This window comes from Cyprinus carpio, chromosome A18 (genome assembly GCF_018340385.1).
Source record: "Cyprinus carpio isolate SPL01 chromosome A18, ASM1834038v1, whole genome shotgun sequence".
Taxonomy (NCBI): Eukaryota; Metazoa; Chordata; class Actinopteri; order Cypriniformes; family Cyprinidae; genus Cyprinus; species Cyprinus carpio.
The window spans coordinates 13,561,303-13,578,238 of record NC_056589.1 but is presented as its reverse complement, the minus strand read 5'-3'; the positions used below and the strand labels follow the sequence as shown (position 1 = coordinate 13,578,238).

The 16,936-nt window shown below is 40.1% G+C and overlaps 1 protein-coding gene across 1 annotated transcript; it reads right to left on the bottom strand.

The window, feature by feature from the left end:
* Positions 1-7,204: 7,204 nt before the first annotated feature.
* LOC109081697 (extracellular calcium-sensing receptor-like) lies at positions 7,205-10,658 on the bottom strand. The gene is made up of 6 exons (XM_042775873.1): positions 10,387-10,658; positions 9,980-10,271; positions 8,841-9,629; positions 8,526-8,753; positions 8,208-8,331; positions 7,205-8,118 (listed from the first exon to the last, which is right to left on the bottom strand). Exons 1-6 carry the CDS (start codon positions 10,605-10,607, stop codon positions 7,205-7,207), a joined length of 2,568 nt encoding a protein of 855 aa, XP_042631807.1. The 5' UTR covers positions 10,608-10,658.
* Between the last annotated feature and the right edge of the window lie 6,278 nt (positions 10,659-16,936).

The following is a 16,936-nucleotide window of genomic DNA, read 5'->3' as shown; positions in this document are numbered from 1 at the left end:
ACACTGTCGGTGAACACAATCCACCGTGCCATTTGCCGTTGTCAGCTAAAACACTATAGGTCAAAAAAGAAGCCATATCTAAACATGATCCAGAAGTGCAGGCATTTTCTCTGGGCCAAGGCTCATTTAAAATGGACTGTGGCAAAGTGGAAAACTGTTCGGTGGTCAGACGAATCAAAATTTGAAGTTCTTTTTGGAAAACTGGGACGCCATGTCATCCAGACTAAAGAGGACAAGGACAACCCAAGTTGTTATCAGCGCTCAGTTCAGAAGCCTGCATCTCTGATGGTATGGGGTTGCATGAGTGCGTGTGGCATGAGCAGCTTACACATCTGGAAAGGCAAAATCAGTACTGAAAGGTATATCCAAGTTCTAGAACAACATATGCTCCCATCCAGACGTCGTCTCTTTCAGGGAAGACCTTGCATTTTCCAACATTACAATGCCAGACCACATACTGCATCAATTACAACATCATGGCTGTGTAGAAGGATCTGGGTACTGAAATGGCCAGCCTGCAGTCCAGATCTTTCACCCATAGAAAACATTTGGTGCATCATAAGACAAGAATGGGACAACATTCCTATTCCTAAATTTAAGCAACTTGTCTCCTCAGTCCCCAGACATTTGCAGACTGTTATAAAAAGAAGAGGGAATGCCACACAGTTGTAAACATGGCCTTGTCCCAACTTTTTTGAGATGTGTTGATGCCATGAAATTTAAAATCAACTTATTTTTCCCTTAAAATGATAAATTTTCTCAGTTTAAACATTTGATATATCATCTATGTTGTATTCTGAATAAAATATTGAAATTTGAAACTTCCACATCATTGCATTCTATTTTTATTTACAATTTGTACAGTGTCCCAATTTTTTGGGAATCGGGTTTGTATAATTAAAAATATTTAAAAATGAAAATTATACAACCAATTTGTTGTAAAAAAAAAAAAAAAAAAAAAAATTCACCAATCAGAATGTCACTTGAACATCAGTGCAAACATACAAATAAAAAAAATGACACTAATTTTATATCATTGTAACTTTGCTTTCCATAAACTTTAAGTACTTCTTCATATACCACAGCAAAAACTATAGTCTGAGAAAGTTCAAATATGATTAAAGGCAAGTGAACAGTCAGTAAAAAAAAGAAGAAAAAAAAGATATACACAATTTACAAGCTTAGATAAAATAAACAGTAGTATTCAGGTATAGAAATGTAATAATTAAGTGTAAAATAACACTGCATAGTGTTCACTGTATTTATTCAATTTTGATTAATCTTTGTTATAGCTGTTTTGCTGTTTGATTTACATTAGTGACATATTCAGCAGCATGTATTTATAGTCTGCTGTCCTTTTAAAACCGACAGCATGGATCCAGTTTAATGATACACATCCAATTTCTTTCTCAGCTGTTTACATTCATTTAAAACATAACCGACTGCGTTTATGAGAATGATCGTCGAGACGGGTACTACTGCCATAATTCTGTGTGTATATGTCTGTTCAAACATGAGGAGATGCGAAACAACGAATCAACTTGGTGTTCGCGCCATCTGAAATGCATACATGTGTGTGCGCGCGTTTTGCACGTGTGCGGCAGAACTGAAGAGACGCTGTGCGAAATGCGGCTTGTGCACGCACATCAGGTGTGAGTCAGACAGCAAAACGAGATGGAATAGAGTTGGTTTCTGCAACTTATTGCACTTATCTCTTTATAACGTCAAGCTTTTGCAACGTTTTGATTTAAGTAGCCGATTATTAAATTATTCAGATTTCGCACGCCCTTGCGATATGCATATTGCGGTATTTATATTTGCGATATTTCAATCATTTCGATATATCGTGCAGCCCTATGCGATTTCCATTTTTCCGTTCTCTTCGGAGTGATACAAGCTTTTGGTGCATAAAAAAGATCTGTAAAGTTGCAAAGACTAAAGTCTCAAATCCAAAGAGATATTCTTTGTAAAAGTTAAGACTCATCCACACCCCCCTAAAATGGCTCGTTCTAACACTCCCCCACATCTATACGTCACTATATGGGAAGATTTGCATAACGACGGCCAGATGTTCACGCAAAGAAAGAAGGCATACCTTTTATTCTCATTGTAGTATTGTACTTGCTGCCAACGCCATGTCATATAAACGCTGTGTGTTTCACTGTGAAAGCGAAACTACTTTGTTTGGCCTTCCAAAAGAGTAAGATATCCGCTTCGTCATGCCTGGGGCTGATCCGTGCTGGTTGCTAAGGATTGCCGGATTGGCAGATTGCCGGATCGGCTTTCACCGTGGATGAAGCGGAGTCCAGCCCGGGGTCGTCACATGTGGTTGCTGCAAGCCCAACGGACGCTCCTTCGTAGAATCCACCTGCTGCACCGTTTCTCAAGCCGCTGTGGTGGCTTCTGCCATGTCTAGAAGAATCACTCTCGAAGTCTTGGGGTTTTGATGCCAGAATTTAGATTTTATTATCATGAGACAATAAAACCGAGAAAGCTCTGCAGAACAGTCTCTCGAGTCTGTGTCGGTTCTCTGTTTTATACAGTGCTTCCGAAGGTGTGCCCATGTTCAATACATTTCATACATATGGTTCTGTTTATTAACTCTTTTACCTTTTTTGGCTGTGTCTCCAGCTTGCTTTTAGGATGTAGAATTTATTTTAAGTGAAACGAGGAGGCCTAATCATATATTTTATCCTATGTCAAAACAGGACATGCAACTTTACCATATACTGTATTTTTGTAATGTCTGCACCAAGGAGGTCTCATCATATATTTTGTCTAATGTCCAAATAGAGCATGCAGCTGCACCATATAGTATACCCCTGCACTGTCTGCACATTCCATTCTCACACAGGCAAATGCATGAATATAACAGTAGAATAACTTGATACAGAAAAAGCTAGATTCACATTGATTATACTTGATTAGTTCACATGTTGACCAATAAAAATCTTCTTCATTACTAGGTTCAACTCGGAGGACTGTAAGAGACTGTTGTGTTTTTGTGTTCACAGAAACATGGCTTAGCAACAGCGTTCTGGACTGCGCTATTCAGCTCGATCAGCTGACATGCTATCGAGTGGACAGAGCTCTGGCAGTGGCGGGCTTTGTGTTTACATCAATGATGCGTGGTGCCGCGATGCTGTTGTGATCTCCAAACACTGCTCACCCCTGGTGGAGTTTATGATTATTAAGTGCTGGCCGTTCTATCTGCCGAGGGAATATACTGCCATACTGCTCGTTTCGGTTTACATTCCCCCGAACAACAACAACTGCAACAGGAACGATGCACTAAATTAACTGCACCAGCACATCAGTGAGCAGCAGACAGCACACCCTGATGCTTTTCTCATCATAGCTGGGGATTTCAACCATGCTGACTTAAAGAGTGTGTTTCCAAAAATACACCAACACATTAACTTTCCAACAAGAGGTAAAAACATTTTAGACTTTGATTACACCACACAGAGAGGAGCTTACAAAGCCCCCCCTCCCCCACCTTGGTGCCTCAGACCACATCACTGTCATGCTAATGCCTGCATACAGACCGCTCATTAAAGTCACCAAACCAGATCAAAAACAGATTCAAGTATGGCCGGAAGGATCGTCAGAGGCTCTTCAAGACTGCTTTGACACAACTGACTGGAATATGTTTAAGCAGGCTGCCACTTAAAATAACACCACTGACCTCCAGGGGTACTCAGAGTCTGTCACTGCCTACATCAACAAGTGTATTGATGATGTAACAGTCACAAAAACCATCACTCTCCGGGCTAACCAGAAGCTGTGGATGACAGGGGAGGTCTACAGACTCCTGCAGATGTGGAACGCTGGAGATGAGGTGGGATTGAGAACAGCCAGGGCCAATCTATCCCATGGCATCAGAGAGGCTAAGAGACAGTACTCCAGGAGGATAGCCAATCAATTCAGCGTCAGCAGAGACACTCTGAGCCTGTGGCAAGGGATACAGACCATTACGGACTACAAGCCCCCACCACGGACCTGTGACAGCAACATCTCTCTGCTGAATGAGCTGAACACCTTCTTCGCTTGCTTTGAGAAACAAAACAGCTCCACTGCACAGAAGACTCCACCTCCTCCCGGTGACCAGGTGATGACGCTGACCCCGGACAGCGTGAGGAGATCCTTCAGCAGGATCAATGCACACAAAGCTCCAGGTCCTGACAACATTCCTGGGCGTGTACTGAGAGACTGAGCAGCAGAACTCACTGATGTCTTCTCAGACATTTTCAACATCTCACTTAGTCAGGCTGTTGTTCCCGCATGTTTCAAAACTGGCTGTTGGACTTTCTGACTGGAAGACCTCAGGCAATACGGGTCGGCAGCAACACATCCAGCACCATCACACTGAACATTGGGGCCCCCCAAGGATGTGTGCTGAGCCCCCTCCTCTTCACTCTGCTGACCCACGACTGCACACCGTCACACAACTCCAACCTCTTCATTAAGTTTGCGGTTGACACGACTGTGGTGGGTCTCATTAGCAACAAGGATGAGACAAACTACAGGAGCGAGGTGAGCCGCCTGGCGGGGTGGTGCAGTGCCACACCGTCACACAACTCCACTGCATCACTGTGTGTGTATGGGCGCCTGCAATGCATCCTGCCGGAAGACTCTGACAATGCATAGTGAGAGCAGCTGAGAAGAGCATAGTGAGAGCAGCTGAGAAGATCACTGGTGTCTCTCTCCCCTCCCTCCAGGAAATTTACGGAATCCATCTCACTTGCAAAGCCCTCTGCATCGCAGGTGATCCCACCCACCCGTCACACAGCTTCTTCAGTCTGCTGCCATCAGGGAGGACACTGCGGAGTCTAAAGGCCAGGACCAGCAGACTGAAGGACAGCTTCATCCATCAGGCTGTGAGGAAGCTGAACTTGCTCCTGAACTTGCCCCCCCGTCTCTCTTCTGCCCCAGGCACCCCTGAACTATGAACCCCCCCCAGATCCCACATCCCCAGGTCTTTCCACCCCCCTCCCACTAACATACGATGACATGCACCAGTCACTTTGTGCAGCATTGGTCTGCTCACTACCTCATTCACCATGGAACTGACGTCATTCTACCACCTCATCAGTGGCCCTTTTGTCACTTTAATCAGACTGAATAAGCTTTTTTTTTGCACTAAAAATCTTTTTATCTGCACTGTTTGTTCACTGGTTTGCACTCTATCTGCCATGTGCCTTGCGTTGCTTTATTTAACTTTATTTTTATTTTCTATTAAATGTCTTTTTTACATTGCCTTATTGTATAGTTGTACCTTATATTTTATATTTGATCTAGATTTTTAGGCTCTACTGTTAGTGTTATCTGTATGCACCGGGGGTCTGAGAGTAACGCAATTTCGATTCTCTGTATGTATGTACTGTACATGTGGAAGAATTGACAATAAAGCAGACTTGACTTGACTTGTTTTACTGATAAAAGGTCTCCTTACCGTGAAATGATTGTCAGTTTAATTCAATTGGTGGCTACGGTGACCTTAGAATAAGAGAGTAACAGACTAATATTAGCGTAGATGCCATTCTTCTAGCGATGTAGCAAGTACATCGGTGGATATGGGAAGTCTTCCCGGCTTACCTAATTAATGCAGCCTAAAAATCCTTTAACGGATTTGGATATTAGAAGTGTATTAGTGTGTTATGTGTAAGCCAGGTTAAAGAGATGGGTCTTTAATCTAGATTTAAACTGCAAGAGGTTGTCTGCCTCCCGAACAATGTTCGGTAGGTTATTCCAGAGTTTAGGCGTTAATAGGAAAAGGATCTGCCACCCACAGTTGACTTTGATATTCTAGGTATTATCAAATTGCCAGAGTTTTGAGAACGCAGCGGACGTGGAGTACTATAATGTAACAAGAGCTTGTTCAAATACTGAGGTGCTAAACCATTCAGGGCTTTATAAGTAATAAGCAAGATTTTAAAATCTATACGATGTTTAATAGGGAGCCAGTGCAGTGTTGACAGAACCGGGCTAATATGGTCATACTTCCTGGTTCTAATAAGAACTCTACTGTAGCTGCTGCATTTTTGACTAGCTGGAGTTTGATTATTAGGCGTGCAAAACAAAAACAAACACCCAATAAAGCATTACAATAATCTAACCTTGAGGTCATAAACGCGTGGATTAACATTTCTGCATTTGACATTGAGAGCATAGGTCGTAATTTAGATGTGGTAAATAAAGTCAGTTTCTTGTGAAATTCTCCCTCGTCTACTCGCTCCTTCGTCTCCTCGCTCCAACACAGCAGCAGTACTGTGACAGTCACTTTGAAATAGTTTGGTTTGAGTGACTTTTTTTTCCCTGAACTATATAATAGAATAGAATAGAATGGTTTTACACTTGACATTCTGTCCCCATTACATCTGAAATGCTACGACCCGTTTATTCATTTATTTTTCCCATTACGAAATGTCTATGCGACATGATGATAGTGTTTGGTCAGGTGTAATACAGTCAGAGTGAAATTTAATCTTTTCAAGAAAAATCCCAAAGAAAAGTAGGGCTCAGTGGTTTTGTACCCCAGTTATTTTTGTAGCTAATAGTAGTAGTAGTAGTATTTAACATCCATCCTGAACTTATGTTATAAGGTTATGGTGTAAGGTGTAACACATATTGTGCACATAAGAGGTAAAAACGTGTGTACATAAATTTCAATCATAAAACAAACAAATGGCTATATGATTTATATAACTGTTAGAAATACAAGCAATTAATGTAAATTTCCATTGTTTGTTAACTGCAAAAAGTCAATGTCATTTTTTATTAGGAAGTACATAATGCAGGTCCAGAGCATGGCTGTGATGGAGATGGTCATTGAGAGTCCACTGTGCCTAGTGCTGACCCGGCCTACACTGCAGAGCCTGCCACAGCCTGTGGAGAGCAGAACTAATGGATCAGACAACAGTGAAAGCAGTGCTGCTATTGGGTAGCTATTATTTCACATGATATGACATTGGAATCCACCAGTTCAACATTTAGAAGTGTATGTTTGCTGTCAGTCCAGGCAGTTAAAATGAACCTTTTCCAGTTATTATGAAAGCTATCATTAGTACCCAAAATCACAGGCTGTGCTTTTACTCTAAGATTTTGTGTTTACAGTTTACTGACAAATAAATTTTTTCCATCTGGGTTACTTTTCTGTTGCTTTATACAGCTATGTTGTACAATTGCATGTTTATTTGTGGGTTTAAAGTGTTTTATGTAAAGATTTCATCATCATTTGTTTCTTTGTGTTCTTCTCAGGTTTTAGTAAAATTATGTAACATTTTGGAGCAAATATGCAAAATAGTAATCCAAAACTCGAAGCTAAAATGGCAAATATCTCCACAGCTACAGTAAATTTTCCTGGAGAACTGACATAAGCTGGAATAAATGTGAACCAGACAGCACAGAATATGAGCATACTGAATGTGATGAACTTGGCTTCGTTGAAGTTATCAGGAAGCTTACGAGCAAGAAAAGCTAAAATAAAACACAAAATTGATAGCAAGCCAGTATAACCCAGAACAGCCCAGAAACCAAGAGCTGAACCTACGTTACATTCTAGGATGATCTTGTCTCTGTAATAGCTCAAATTCATATATGGGAAAGGAGGGGATATTGTTAACCAAAGAACACATATAATCATCTGTATTAATGTTAAGGAAACAACACTGAGTTGCTGTTGGAGAGGCCCAAACCATTTCATAACATTACTTCCTGGAAGTGTAGCCTTGAAGGCCATTAAAACTACTATAGTTTTCCCCAGAATGCAGGAGATACAGAGAACAAAAGTGATCCCAAATGCTGTGTGACGCAACATACAGGACCACTCAGTGGGCCGACCAATGAAAGTAAGTGAACAGAGAAAACACAAAGTCAATGAGAAGAGCAACAGGAAGCTCAGCTCTGAGTTGTTGGCTCTGACAATAGGTGTTTCTTTATGAAGATAAAATAGAGAAGAGACAATTGTTGTTAATAACACCCCAACGAAGGCGAAAATACAAAGCACCATCCCCATGATTTCTGTATAGGAAAGGAATTCAATCACTTTTAATACACATCTGTCTTTGCTTTCATTTGACCAGTACTCCAAATCACAAGGAAAGCAGTCACTAGAATCTGTGAAGGAATTTCAAGAAAAGATTACTGAATGGAAAATGCATGATGAAGTCACTCGATCAATGAGAATTATCCAGCATGTATTTTACCTGTGACATTACTGATTTCTCCTTCTCCACATGGAATACAGTCATAGCAGCAGACAGGTCGTCCTTTTTGCACAGCCTTCCTAGTTCCAGGGGGGCAGCTCTCACTGCACATGGACACAGGCAACTATAGCAAAATAAGTTGGCTAGTAAATATCATGTTGTCATATGATACCATGAAATACGTTTTCCCTGTGGTTTCAATATTATTCCCACTTGTTCTTCAGTGCTGTCCTTTTCATGATTTTAACATATATTTGATTTTAACATATATTTTTATATTTTTCACATGCCCTCAATAATATTCTAGTAACAATGTACCTGTCCACTATCCTCTGCCCATAGAACGTGTTCCTGATTGACTTGAAGATGTTGCTCTGAAGGCAGCGAGCTGTCATAGAAGCCCACATTCTTAAACTGCAGACTTCCATCCTGAACAGGCTGCCAGTTAACAAGGTCATATCTTGCCACTGGATCACCACTTGCATCAAAGGAGATTTCTTCACCTGTTTTGATGGTGAATTGCACACCTCTGATATACTCTAACACCTGAGAGGATAGATCCATTATTTTTATTTTAATAAGTTTCATTATGTTTTTTTTTTTTTCTTTTGTTATTTTATGAGCTCTAAATACCTTTTGTGGTGTTGGTCGTTCTCCTTTGCTGCTTTTGGTGGAGGTCTTAATGTCTTTTAATATATTATGTAGTGTATATGCAATAGCATACACTGCAGTGTACACTTTATTTGCTATTCGTAGCTCTGACACATCAGTGTATTCATTTTGCAGCTCTGCAAGTCTCTCTGAACCAGTACAGCCACCACTACCACTGTTACTGAAAGAGCACTGAAAAGTTGTTTCCCAGAATTCTTTTAAAATTTCATTGTTTGGTTCTTGATCAGGGTGCACATTCACTAGGAACTCTCGCAGGCCCATAAGTTTGGCATTTGCTATAGCAAAACCCACAGCTCCAGAAAGAAAACTGTATTCCTTTGTTTCTGCAAGAGTTCGAGAAGTGATCCAGGATTCACTGCCAACCCACTGTATCCCTGTGATGTTGTGCTGTGAAATTACTTTCAGGAGGGGAACAAAATCTCCTAATGCGATAAAAGCCAGCACCACCCTGGCGGTGCCCTTCTTTATTACTTCCACTGTCTTCAGGAACTGGTCTTGTGGATCAGTTTTAAATATGGCCTCTGAGTATTCAATACAAATCCCCTCTTGTTTTGCAGCCTCCTCAAATGCTGCAATACCATTATTACCGTAGTCACTGCGACTCCTAACCGTCCCAACCCATGTCCAGCCAAAGTGTTTGACAAGCTGAACCAGAGCTTTGCTTTGATAATAATCACTGGGTATTGTTCGGAAGAAGGATGGATACCTTTTCCTGTTACTCAGGCATGCACATGTGGCAAAATGACTAATCTACAAGAAAAAAATGCAGAGTATATTAACACATTTTTTTATATCATTAATCCACTATACAAAACCAAAACCACAACAAATTCCTTGTGTGTTTGTGCACACCTGGCAAATAAAGCTAATTCTGATTCTATGCCATTTTTATTCAAAACAATTTTAAAAAGAGCAACAAAAACAATACATCACTACTATACAAATTGCATAACTATTATAAACATACTGCTACAATCTTTCAACAATCTTTACAACAATGGATTTAAATTAGTTTAATATGCCTTGTAACATATATTTTGCTGCATATTCCAGTTGTTTATTATACACATATTCAACAGCAGACAAGTAAGACTTCTCACAACAGGTAAGCTGAATGGACCAACTAAAGATGCCAAACCAATGGTGGGAGAGGAGTTTGATTCTCCAACAATGGCATGAACAGCTGGTGGTCTAGAGCAGGATGTATCCCTCAAAGTCTCTTCATAACCGTTCATCAAAGCCATGCCTGAGAGGATAGTCAGAGCTATAGAGCTACAGGAATCATATATCTTATAGCCCAAAAACACACCAGGCAAAAGCTGTGTGTTGTTATTAATCTCCTCAATTGCAAAGATCAGTGTCTGAGCAAATTTGAATTCACGCAAGTTGAAGCTGTGAAAATAAAGCATCAGTTGTGTATTTACATTTCTGCAAAGAATTCTCAAAATCATGTTCAGCTCTTTATTTATCATAATGTCTAATCTCAAAGAGTTACTTTAATACAGACCTGATGCATGTTGTTGGCTCTGGTTTGGAAGTGAAAGGATGTATCTTTAGCAGAGCACTTCTATGGAATGAGAAAATTGCCCCAATATTAATGTCTTTTTGCGCATGAAGTAGCGGAAGGGCAGGCTGACCAAGCAATCTGCAGACTTGTGCTGAAGCTGGCACACAGACCCCATACACCACCAACAACAGTAGCACCAGTGGTACAGTCCTTTTTGCCATGTCAATAAATACACAGGGCAGGAACCTCTGAGGCAGAACAGGGAAAGTCCTGCCTTTTATTGTTTTTTTTTTAAAATGTCCTTTGGGTTGGCATACTCAATCCTTAACCATCATGAGCTTTAATGTACAGTCAAACCAAAATTTATTCAGACACCTTCAACATTTGTTGAACACATTCAACACACTTCAACACATTGTCACAGTTTATTCGCTTGATAATGTCAGATAACACTTGCAGACTTGGTCAGGTCCTAGTGTCTTTATAATTTTTGGTCCCAATTTTTAGAAATTTTACTGGTAGTCCACTGTATGAAGAATTTTTGGGTATAATATGTCACAGTTTACTTTATTTTGCTATCCTCACTTAAATGAACTATAGTGTCCTGCACCCACTAGTAAAAAAATATATATCAAAAATTATATCTGGTGTCTGAATAGTTTTTGGTTTGACTGTGTTTGCAGATTTTCCTCCTCTGTCCATTGTCTATAATGTGAAAAGCTGTAAATTTCAGAGAACCCAAACTTGATGGGATGGTTCCAAATCCCGTCTGCCACTCAGACAAAAGCACAAATATTATGGCTCTATTTGGTGCTATAATAAAATTGACAAATAATAATAATAATAATAATAATAATTATTATTATTATTATTTGTCAATGTATTCTTTTTTTTTCAAACTTTTTTTTACACCTCCTAGAATGTTTCTCATCTTTTGAAAATATAAGTGAACCTCATGACAAGAAATTAGCAAAACCATTTTGATTCATTATAGCCTTGCACAGATATTACATTTTGGGTGTTGCTCGTTTTGTCAGAACTCAAAACATGACAAAAATATAAAGATATTTTCAATTTAATTATAGTGGGAATAAAAGACAAGGACCTAAAACTATATATTTTTTTCCCCAGAAGTCTTTCAAACATGTACTGTTTATGGTCATGACTTAACCATAAAATTAGCTCTTAGTTATAAGCTCATAATTATACACTATGACAAACGACTCTCATAGCAATGGTAATACTTTAGCATAAAACTGACTTTTTCAATTTTTGCTAATTAAAAAATGTAAACGAGTTTCTTATGCTAATAAATACACTTCTAAACATTTGCTTGTAGTCTTCTTATATATTAGTCTCTGTAGTTACACAAGACTTTGTAGTGGACGGATGGATCGGACGCAGTTATTTGTTATATTTAATGAATTATCCAACAGACTCATCTCCAAACAACAAAATCAGGTACCAAGGTATCTGTTAACAACCCCCTAATGCCCTATTTGGATGGGATTAGTTTTACAAGGATAGATGGAGTAATTAAATTTTATCACAGGATGTCTAATGGTCAATTCACAGGGGATAATTGGCCATTGATATTACAATCTAATATTAAAATTTTACAGAATTGGAAGGGTGACTTGATTTATGCACTGCCGTCACCTCCCTGTCGCCATGTGTATACCACATTGCTTCCTGTGCATACTAAGTTCCATATAAGTATTTATAATTAGTTGTTAAATATAAGTAATATATTTATAATATGTTGCTTATAATATCAGTTAGGTCCAGTCAAATGATTTATTAATTACATGCTGGTTGGATTATATTGGTAAAAGGCACTTACCTAAAGCTAACAGAAGTTTTGTGCCAGGAAATAACAGATTATTTACATACATATTTACAGCTGGTCTGTTCACATCGGATTAGCATTATTGAATGAATGAATTAATAAATGAGGCATTTATATAGGGCTTTATTGTGTACTGCTGTACTACCAAAGTGCTTTACAATCATTTGAGTGGGTCTCTCCTCAACCACCACCAGTGTGCAGCATCCACCTAGATAATGCGACGAAAGCCACTTAGCTAAAGCTAACAGAAGTTTCGTGCCAGGAAATAACAAAATATTTACATACAAGTGTGCAGCATCCAGTTTGATGATTCGACGTAGGTAATTTAGCTAAAGCTAACAGCAGTCATCCTGATTTTTACTGATTTTTGATTTCGACGACACTTTTACAGAATCACTGAGGTCTGGATGAAATTCATCACCCCAACTCTTTTTTACTTTGACATTAATCTCTGTAATGATTTCTGAGGACGGGACATTTGGACTGACGGATTTACAAAAAATATCACTGAGAAGCTCTGTGACTTTTACTTTGACATGTAATGATTTCTGAGACGGCACATGTGGACAGGAAAATTTTAACTTTTAATATTTTGATGATGTCAAATATCTTTTGACAATTTTTCATGTAAAACAACCTTTTGTATTGATTTGTGATATGGTTTTAGTATATGTGGAATTCTGCTTTTGACCCGTGACCTCTGGATGTGCAATATTAAAACTGATCGATTTTGAATATTGACATGTCAAATTTGAAGCCCACAGACTAATTTTTGACATTTCATAGCATCTGTTGACCACATATTTGGCTATCCTGACACATTCCTTTTCATGGTCACTCTACTAAAGTCATGTGAGGGAAGAAGGTATTGGCCAAATCTAATGATGTACAAACAATATCAAAATAAGTAAACAATTTTAACAGACCAGAAGAGCAAATCACAATATGTGTGTACACACCCACACACAATTGAATGTATAAAAGGTGTTAATTCTTATTTAAAGATGTATATAAATAAAAATAAATTATTTGTGTGTGTGTATACACTGGATAATAAGGAATCAGAAAGAGCTTTGTTGCCAAGTATGCTTGCGCATACAAGGAATTCGTTTTAGTGACATAAGCTTCCAGTACACAGAGACAACAACACACAGAAAAAAAATAAATAAAAAATTGCTAATAAATAAGTGTATAACAAGTTGTGCTATAAATGATAATGGAATAGGATTAAGATGCAGAAATATACTAGGATGGAGGGGTAACAAATAAATCTAAGGATATTGCACATTTTTATTGCATAAGTGGGCAACATTTAACTGTTCATTAGGTAGATTGCCTGGGGGAAGAAACTGTTCTTGTGCCTGACTGTCCTGGTATTTGTGGCTCTGAAGCGCCGGCCAGATGGCAAAAGTTCAAAGATGGGGTAACTTGGATGTGAGGGATCCAGAGTGATTTTCTGAACCCTTTTCTTCACTCTGGATGTATGCAGTTCTTGAAGGGTGGGCATGGGAGTACCCATAATCCTTTCAGCAGTCTCTGTAGTCTTCTGATGTCTGATTTTGTAGCTGAACCAAACCAGACAGTTATTGAAGTGCACAGGACAGACTCAATGATGGCTGAGTTAAACTGTTTCAGCAGCTCCTGTGGCAGGTTAAACTTCCTCAGCTGGTGAAGGAAGTACAACCTTTGTTGGGCCTTTTTCACAGTGGAGTCAATGTGATTGTCCGACTTCAGGTCCTGAGAGATGGTGGTTCCCAGGAATCTGAATGACTCCACTGCAGCCACAGTGCTGTTCATGATGGTGAGTGGGGGGGAGTGCGGGGGGGGGTTTCTCCTGAAGTCCACTATCCTCTCCACTGTTTTGAGCGTGTTCAGCTCCAGGTTGTTAAGACTGCACCAGACAGCCAGCTGCTCAACCTCTTGTCTGTAAGCAGACTCGTCACCGTCCTGGATGAGGCCGATGATTGGAGTGTCGTCTGCAAACTTTAGGAGCTTGACAGAAGGGTCTTTAGAGGTGCAGTCATTGGTGTACAGCGAGAAGAACAGTGGGGAGAGAACACATCCCTGAGGGGCACCAGTGTTGGTGGAGCAGCTGTTTGACATTAAATTCCCCGGTCTCACTAACTGTTGCCTATCTGTCAGAAAGCTGGTGATCCACTGAGATATAGAGCTAGGAACAGAGAGCTGGGTCAGTTTGGTCTGGAGGGCTGTTGGGATGATGGTGTTGAAAGCCAAATTAAAGTCCACAAACAGGATCCTCAATTAAGTCCCTGTTTTGTCCAGATGTTGCATGATGAAGTGCAATCCCATGTTGATTGCATCATCCACAGACCTGTTTGCTCAGTAAGCAAACTGCAGGGGGTCCAGTAAGGGTCCAGTGATGTCCTTCAGATAAGCCAGAACCAGTTTTTCAAATGACTTCATGATGACAGACATTAGAGCCACAGGTCTGTAGTCGTCAAGTCCTGTTATCTTGGGTTTCTTTGGAACAGGGATGATGGTGGAGTGTTTGAAGCAGGAAGGCACTTCACACAACTCCAGATATCTGTTGAAGATCTGTGAAAAGATGGGGGCCAGCTGGTCAGCACAGGTTTTCAGACAAGCTGATGTAACGCCATCTGGGCCTGGTGCTTTTCTTCTTTTGTTCTTCCTGAAGACCTGGCGCACATCATCTTCACAGATTTGAAGAGCAGGAGGTGCGGAGAGGGGGTTTGCAGGAGGTGTTAACGGTTGTGTAGAGAAATGGTCGGAATGGGTGTTGGGGGTTTCAAATCTACAATAAAACTCATTCAGGTCGTTAGCAAGTCGTTAGCAAGTCGTTGATTAGCCTTAGTGCAGGGGGATGGGGTCTTGTAGTTAGTGATGGCTCTCAGTCCTCTCCACACTGAAGCTGAGTCCTTGGAGGTAAACTGGTCTTCCAACTTTTTAGCGTAGGTCTTCTTAGCCACTCTAATCTCTTTGTTCAGTGTGTTCCTGGCCTGATTGCACAAGACTCTGTCCCCATTTCTGTAGGCATCCTCTTTGGCCTGAAGAAGATTTCTGAGTTTTTCTGTAAACCATGGCTTATCATTGTTGAATGTTAAATAAGTCCTGGTAGGAATGCATATATCCTCACAAAAACGAATATAGGATGTCACAGTCTCTGTGAGTTCGTCCAGATCGGTGGTAGCAGCTTCAAAAACACTCCAATCAGTGAGTTCAAAACAAGTTTGTAAATCCTGCTCTGTTTCGATGGTCCATCTCTTCACAGTCCTTACTACAGGTTTAGCAGATTTAAGTTTCTGCTTGTAGGTCGGTATACGATGAACCAGACAGCCCCAAAGCTGCTCGTGGAACAGAGTGATATGCATCCTTTATTGTGGTGTAACAGTGATCCAATATGTTACTGTCTCTGGTGGGACATGTAACATGCTGTCTGTATTTTGGCAGTTCACGGGAGAGATAGGCTTTATTATAGTCCCCAAGAATGATTAAAACAGAATCCGGGTGTTGTTGTTCTGTCTCTGTGATCTGATCAGCGAGTTTCTGTAAAGCCAGGCTTACGTGCACTTGCGGAGGGATGTAAATGCTCACCAGAATGAACGAGTGAAACTCCCGCGGCGAATAGAACGGCTTGCAGTTGACAAAGAGCACTTCTAGATCTGAGCAGCACATCTTCTTTAACACAGTTACATCTGTACACCACCATTCACTGATGTAAAAGCATCACGCGTCACGCGATTTCCCTGTTGATTCTGCGTCGCAATCTGCTCTAAACAGCTGAAAGTCCGGCAGATGGAGCGCGCTCTGTCCGGTATGGCGTCATTCAGCCAGGTTACCGTGAAACACAGAGCAGCAGAGTGTGTGAAATCCTTATTTGTCCGAGAGAGCAGAATGAGTTTGTCTGTTTTGTTGGGTAGAGAGCGGAGATTTGCCAGATGGATGCTAGGCAACGGCGTTCGAAATCCGCGCTTCCTGAGTCTGACAAGCACTCCCGCTCGCTTTCCCCGTCTGCGCGTCCTGTAGCGTTTGATCAGCGCCGTTGCTCCTCCGATAACAACGCTCAGTAAAACATATGAATAATTGAAATCCGGTAAAAGATCTTGTGGTGTGTTCTGCCAAATGTTCAGCAGTTCTTCCCTGGTGAAACTGATTGTGTTTGTTAAACAAAAAACAGGAAAAACGAACAAAAACAGTACAAACACTGAAGAGCCAAGCACTGAAGCAGCCATGTGCGGCGCCATCGAGCCACTAAAAAATAATAAGATATTTCTTACTTGAATGGAAAACTGGATGACAGCTTTGAAATATAAGTTGAAATTTAAAACCGCATTGTGAGTGCTCTTTTTTACTTTATTTAGTTGACAGGGACATTGTACATTAATAAAACATTCCTGTAAATGTACCGGAATTAGCCAAAGGCTATTTTTCATCCGTAGTCCCTGGACAAGATGTTACAAGTCACCCTAAAAGAAAATTTAATTAAAAATACATATTAGAAAATTTAATAACTAGATAGCACAAATCATACAGTATTCTATTAAAATCAATCAAATAAAGACAATACAAACAAGAATCTATAATAATAATAATAATTTTTCAATTGAATCCTAAATAAAGATCTCTTATTGTTGTCTGAATAGTATTCCATTCTCGTGCAGCTTTGACAGAAAAAATCAGACTGACTAACATTACTTTGACTAGGCAGTATGATACAGTCTC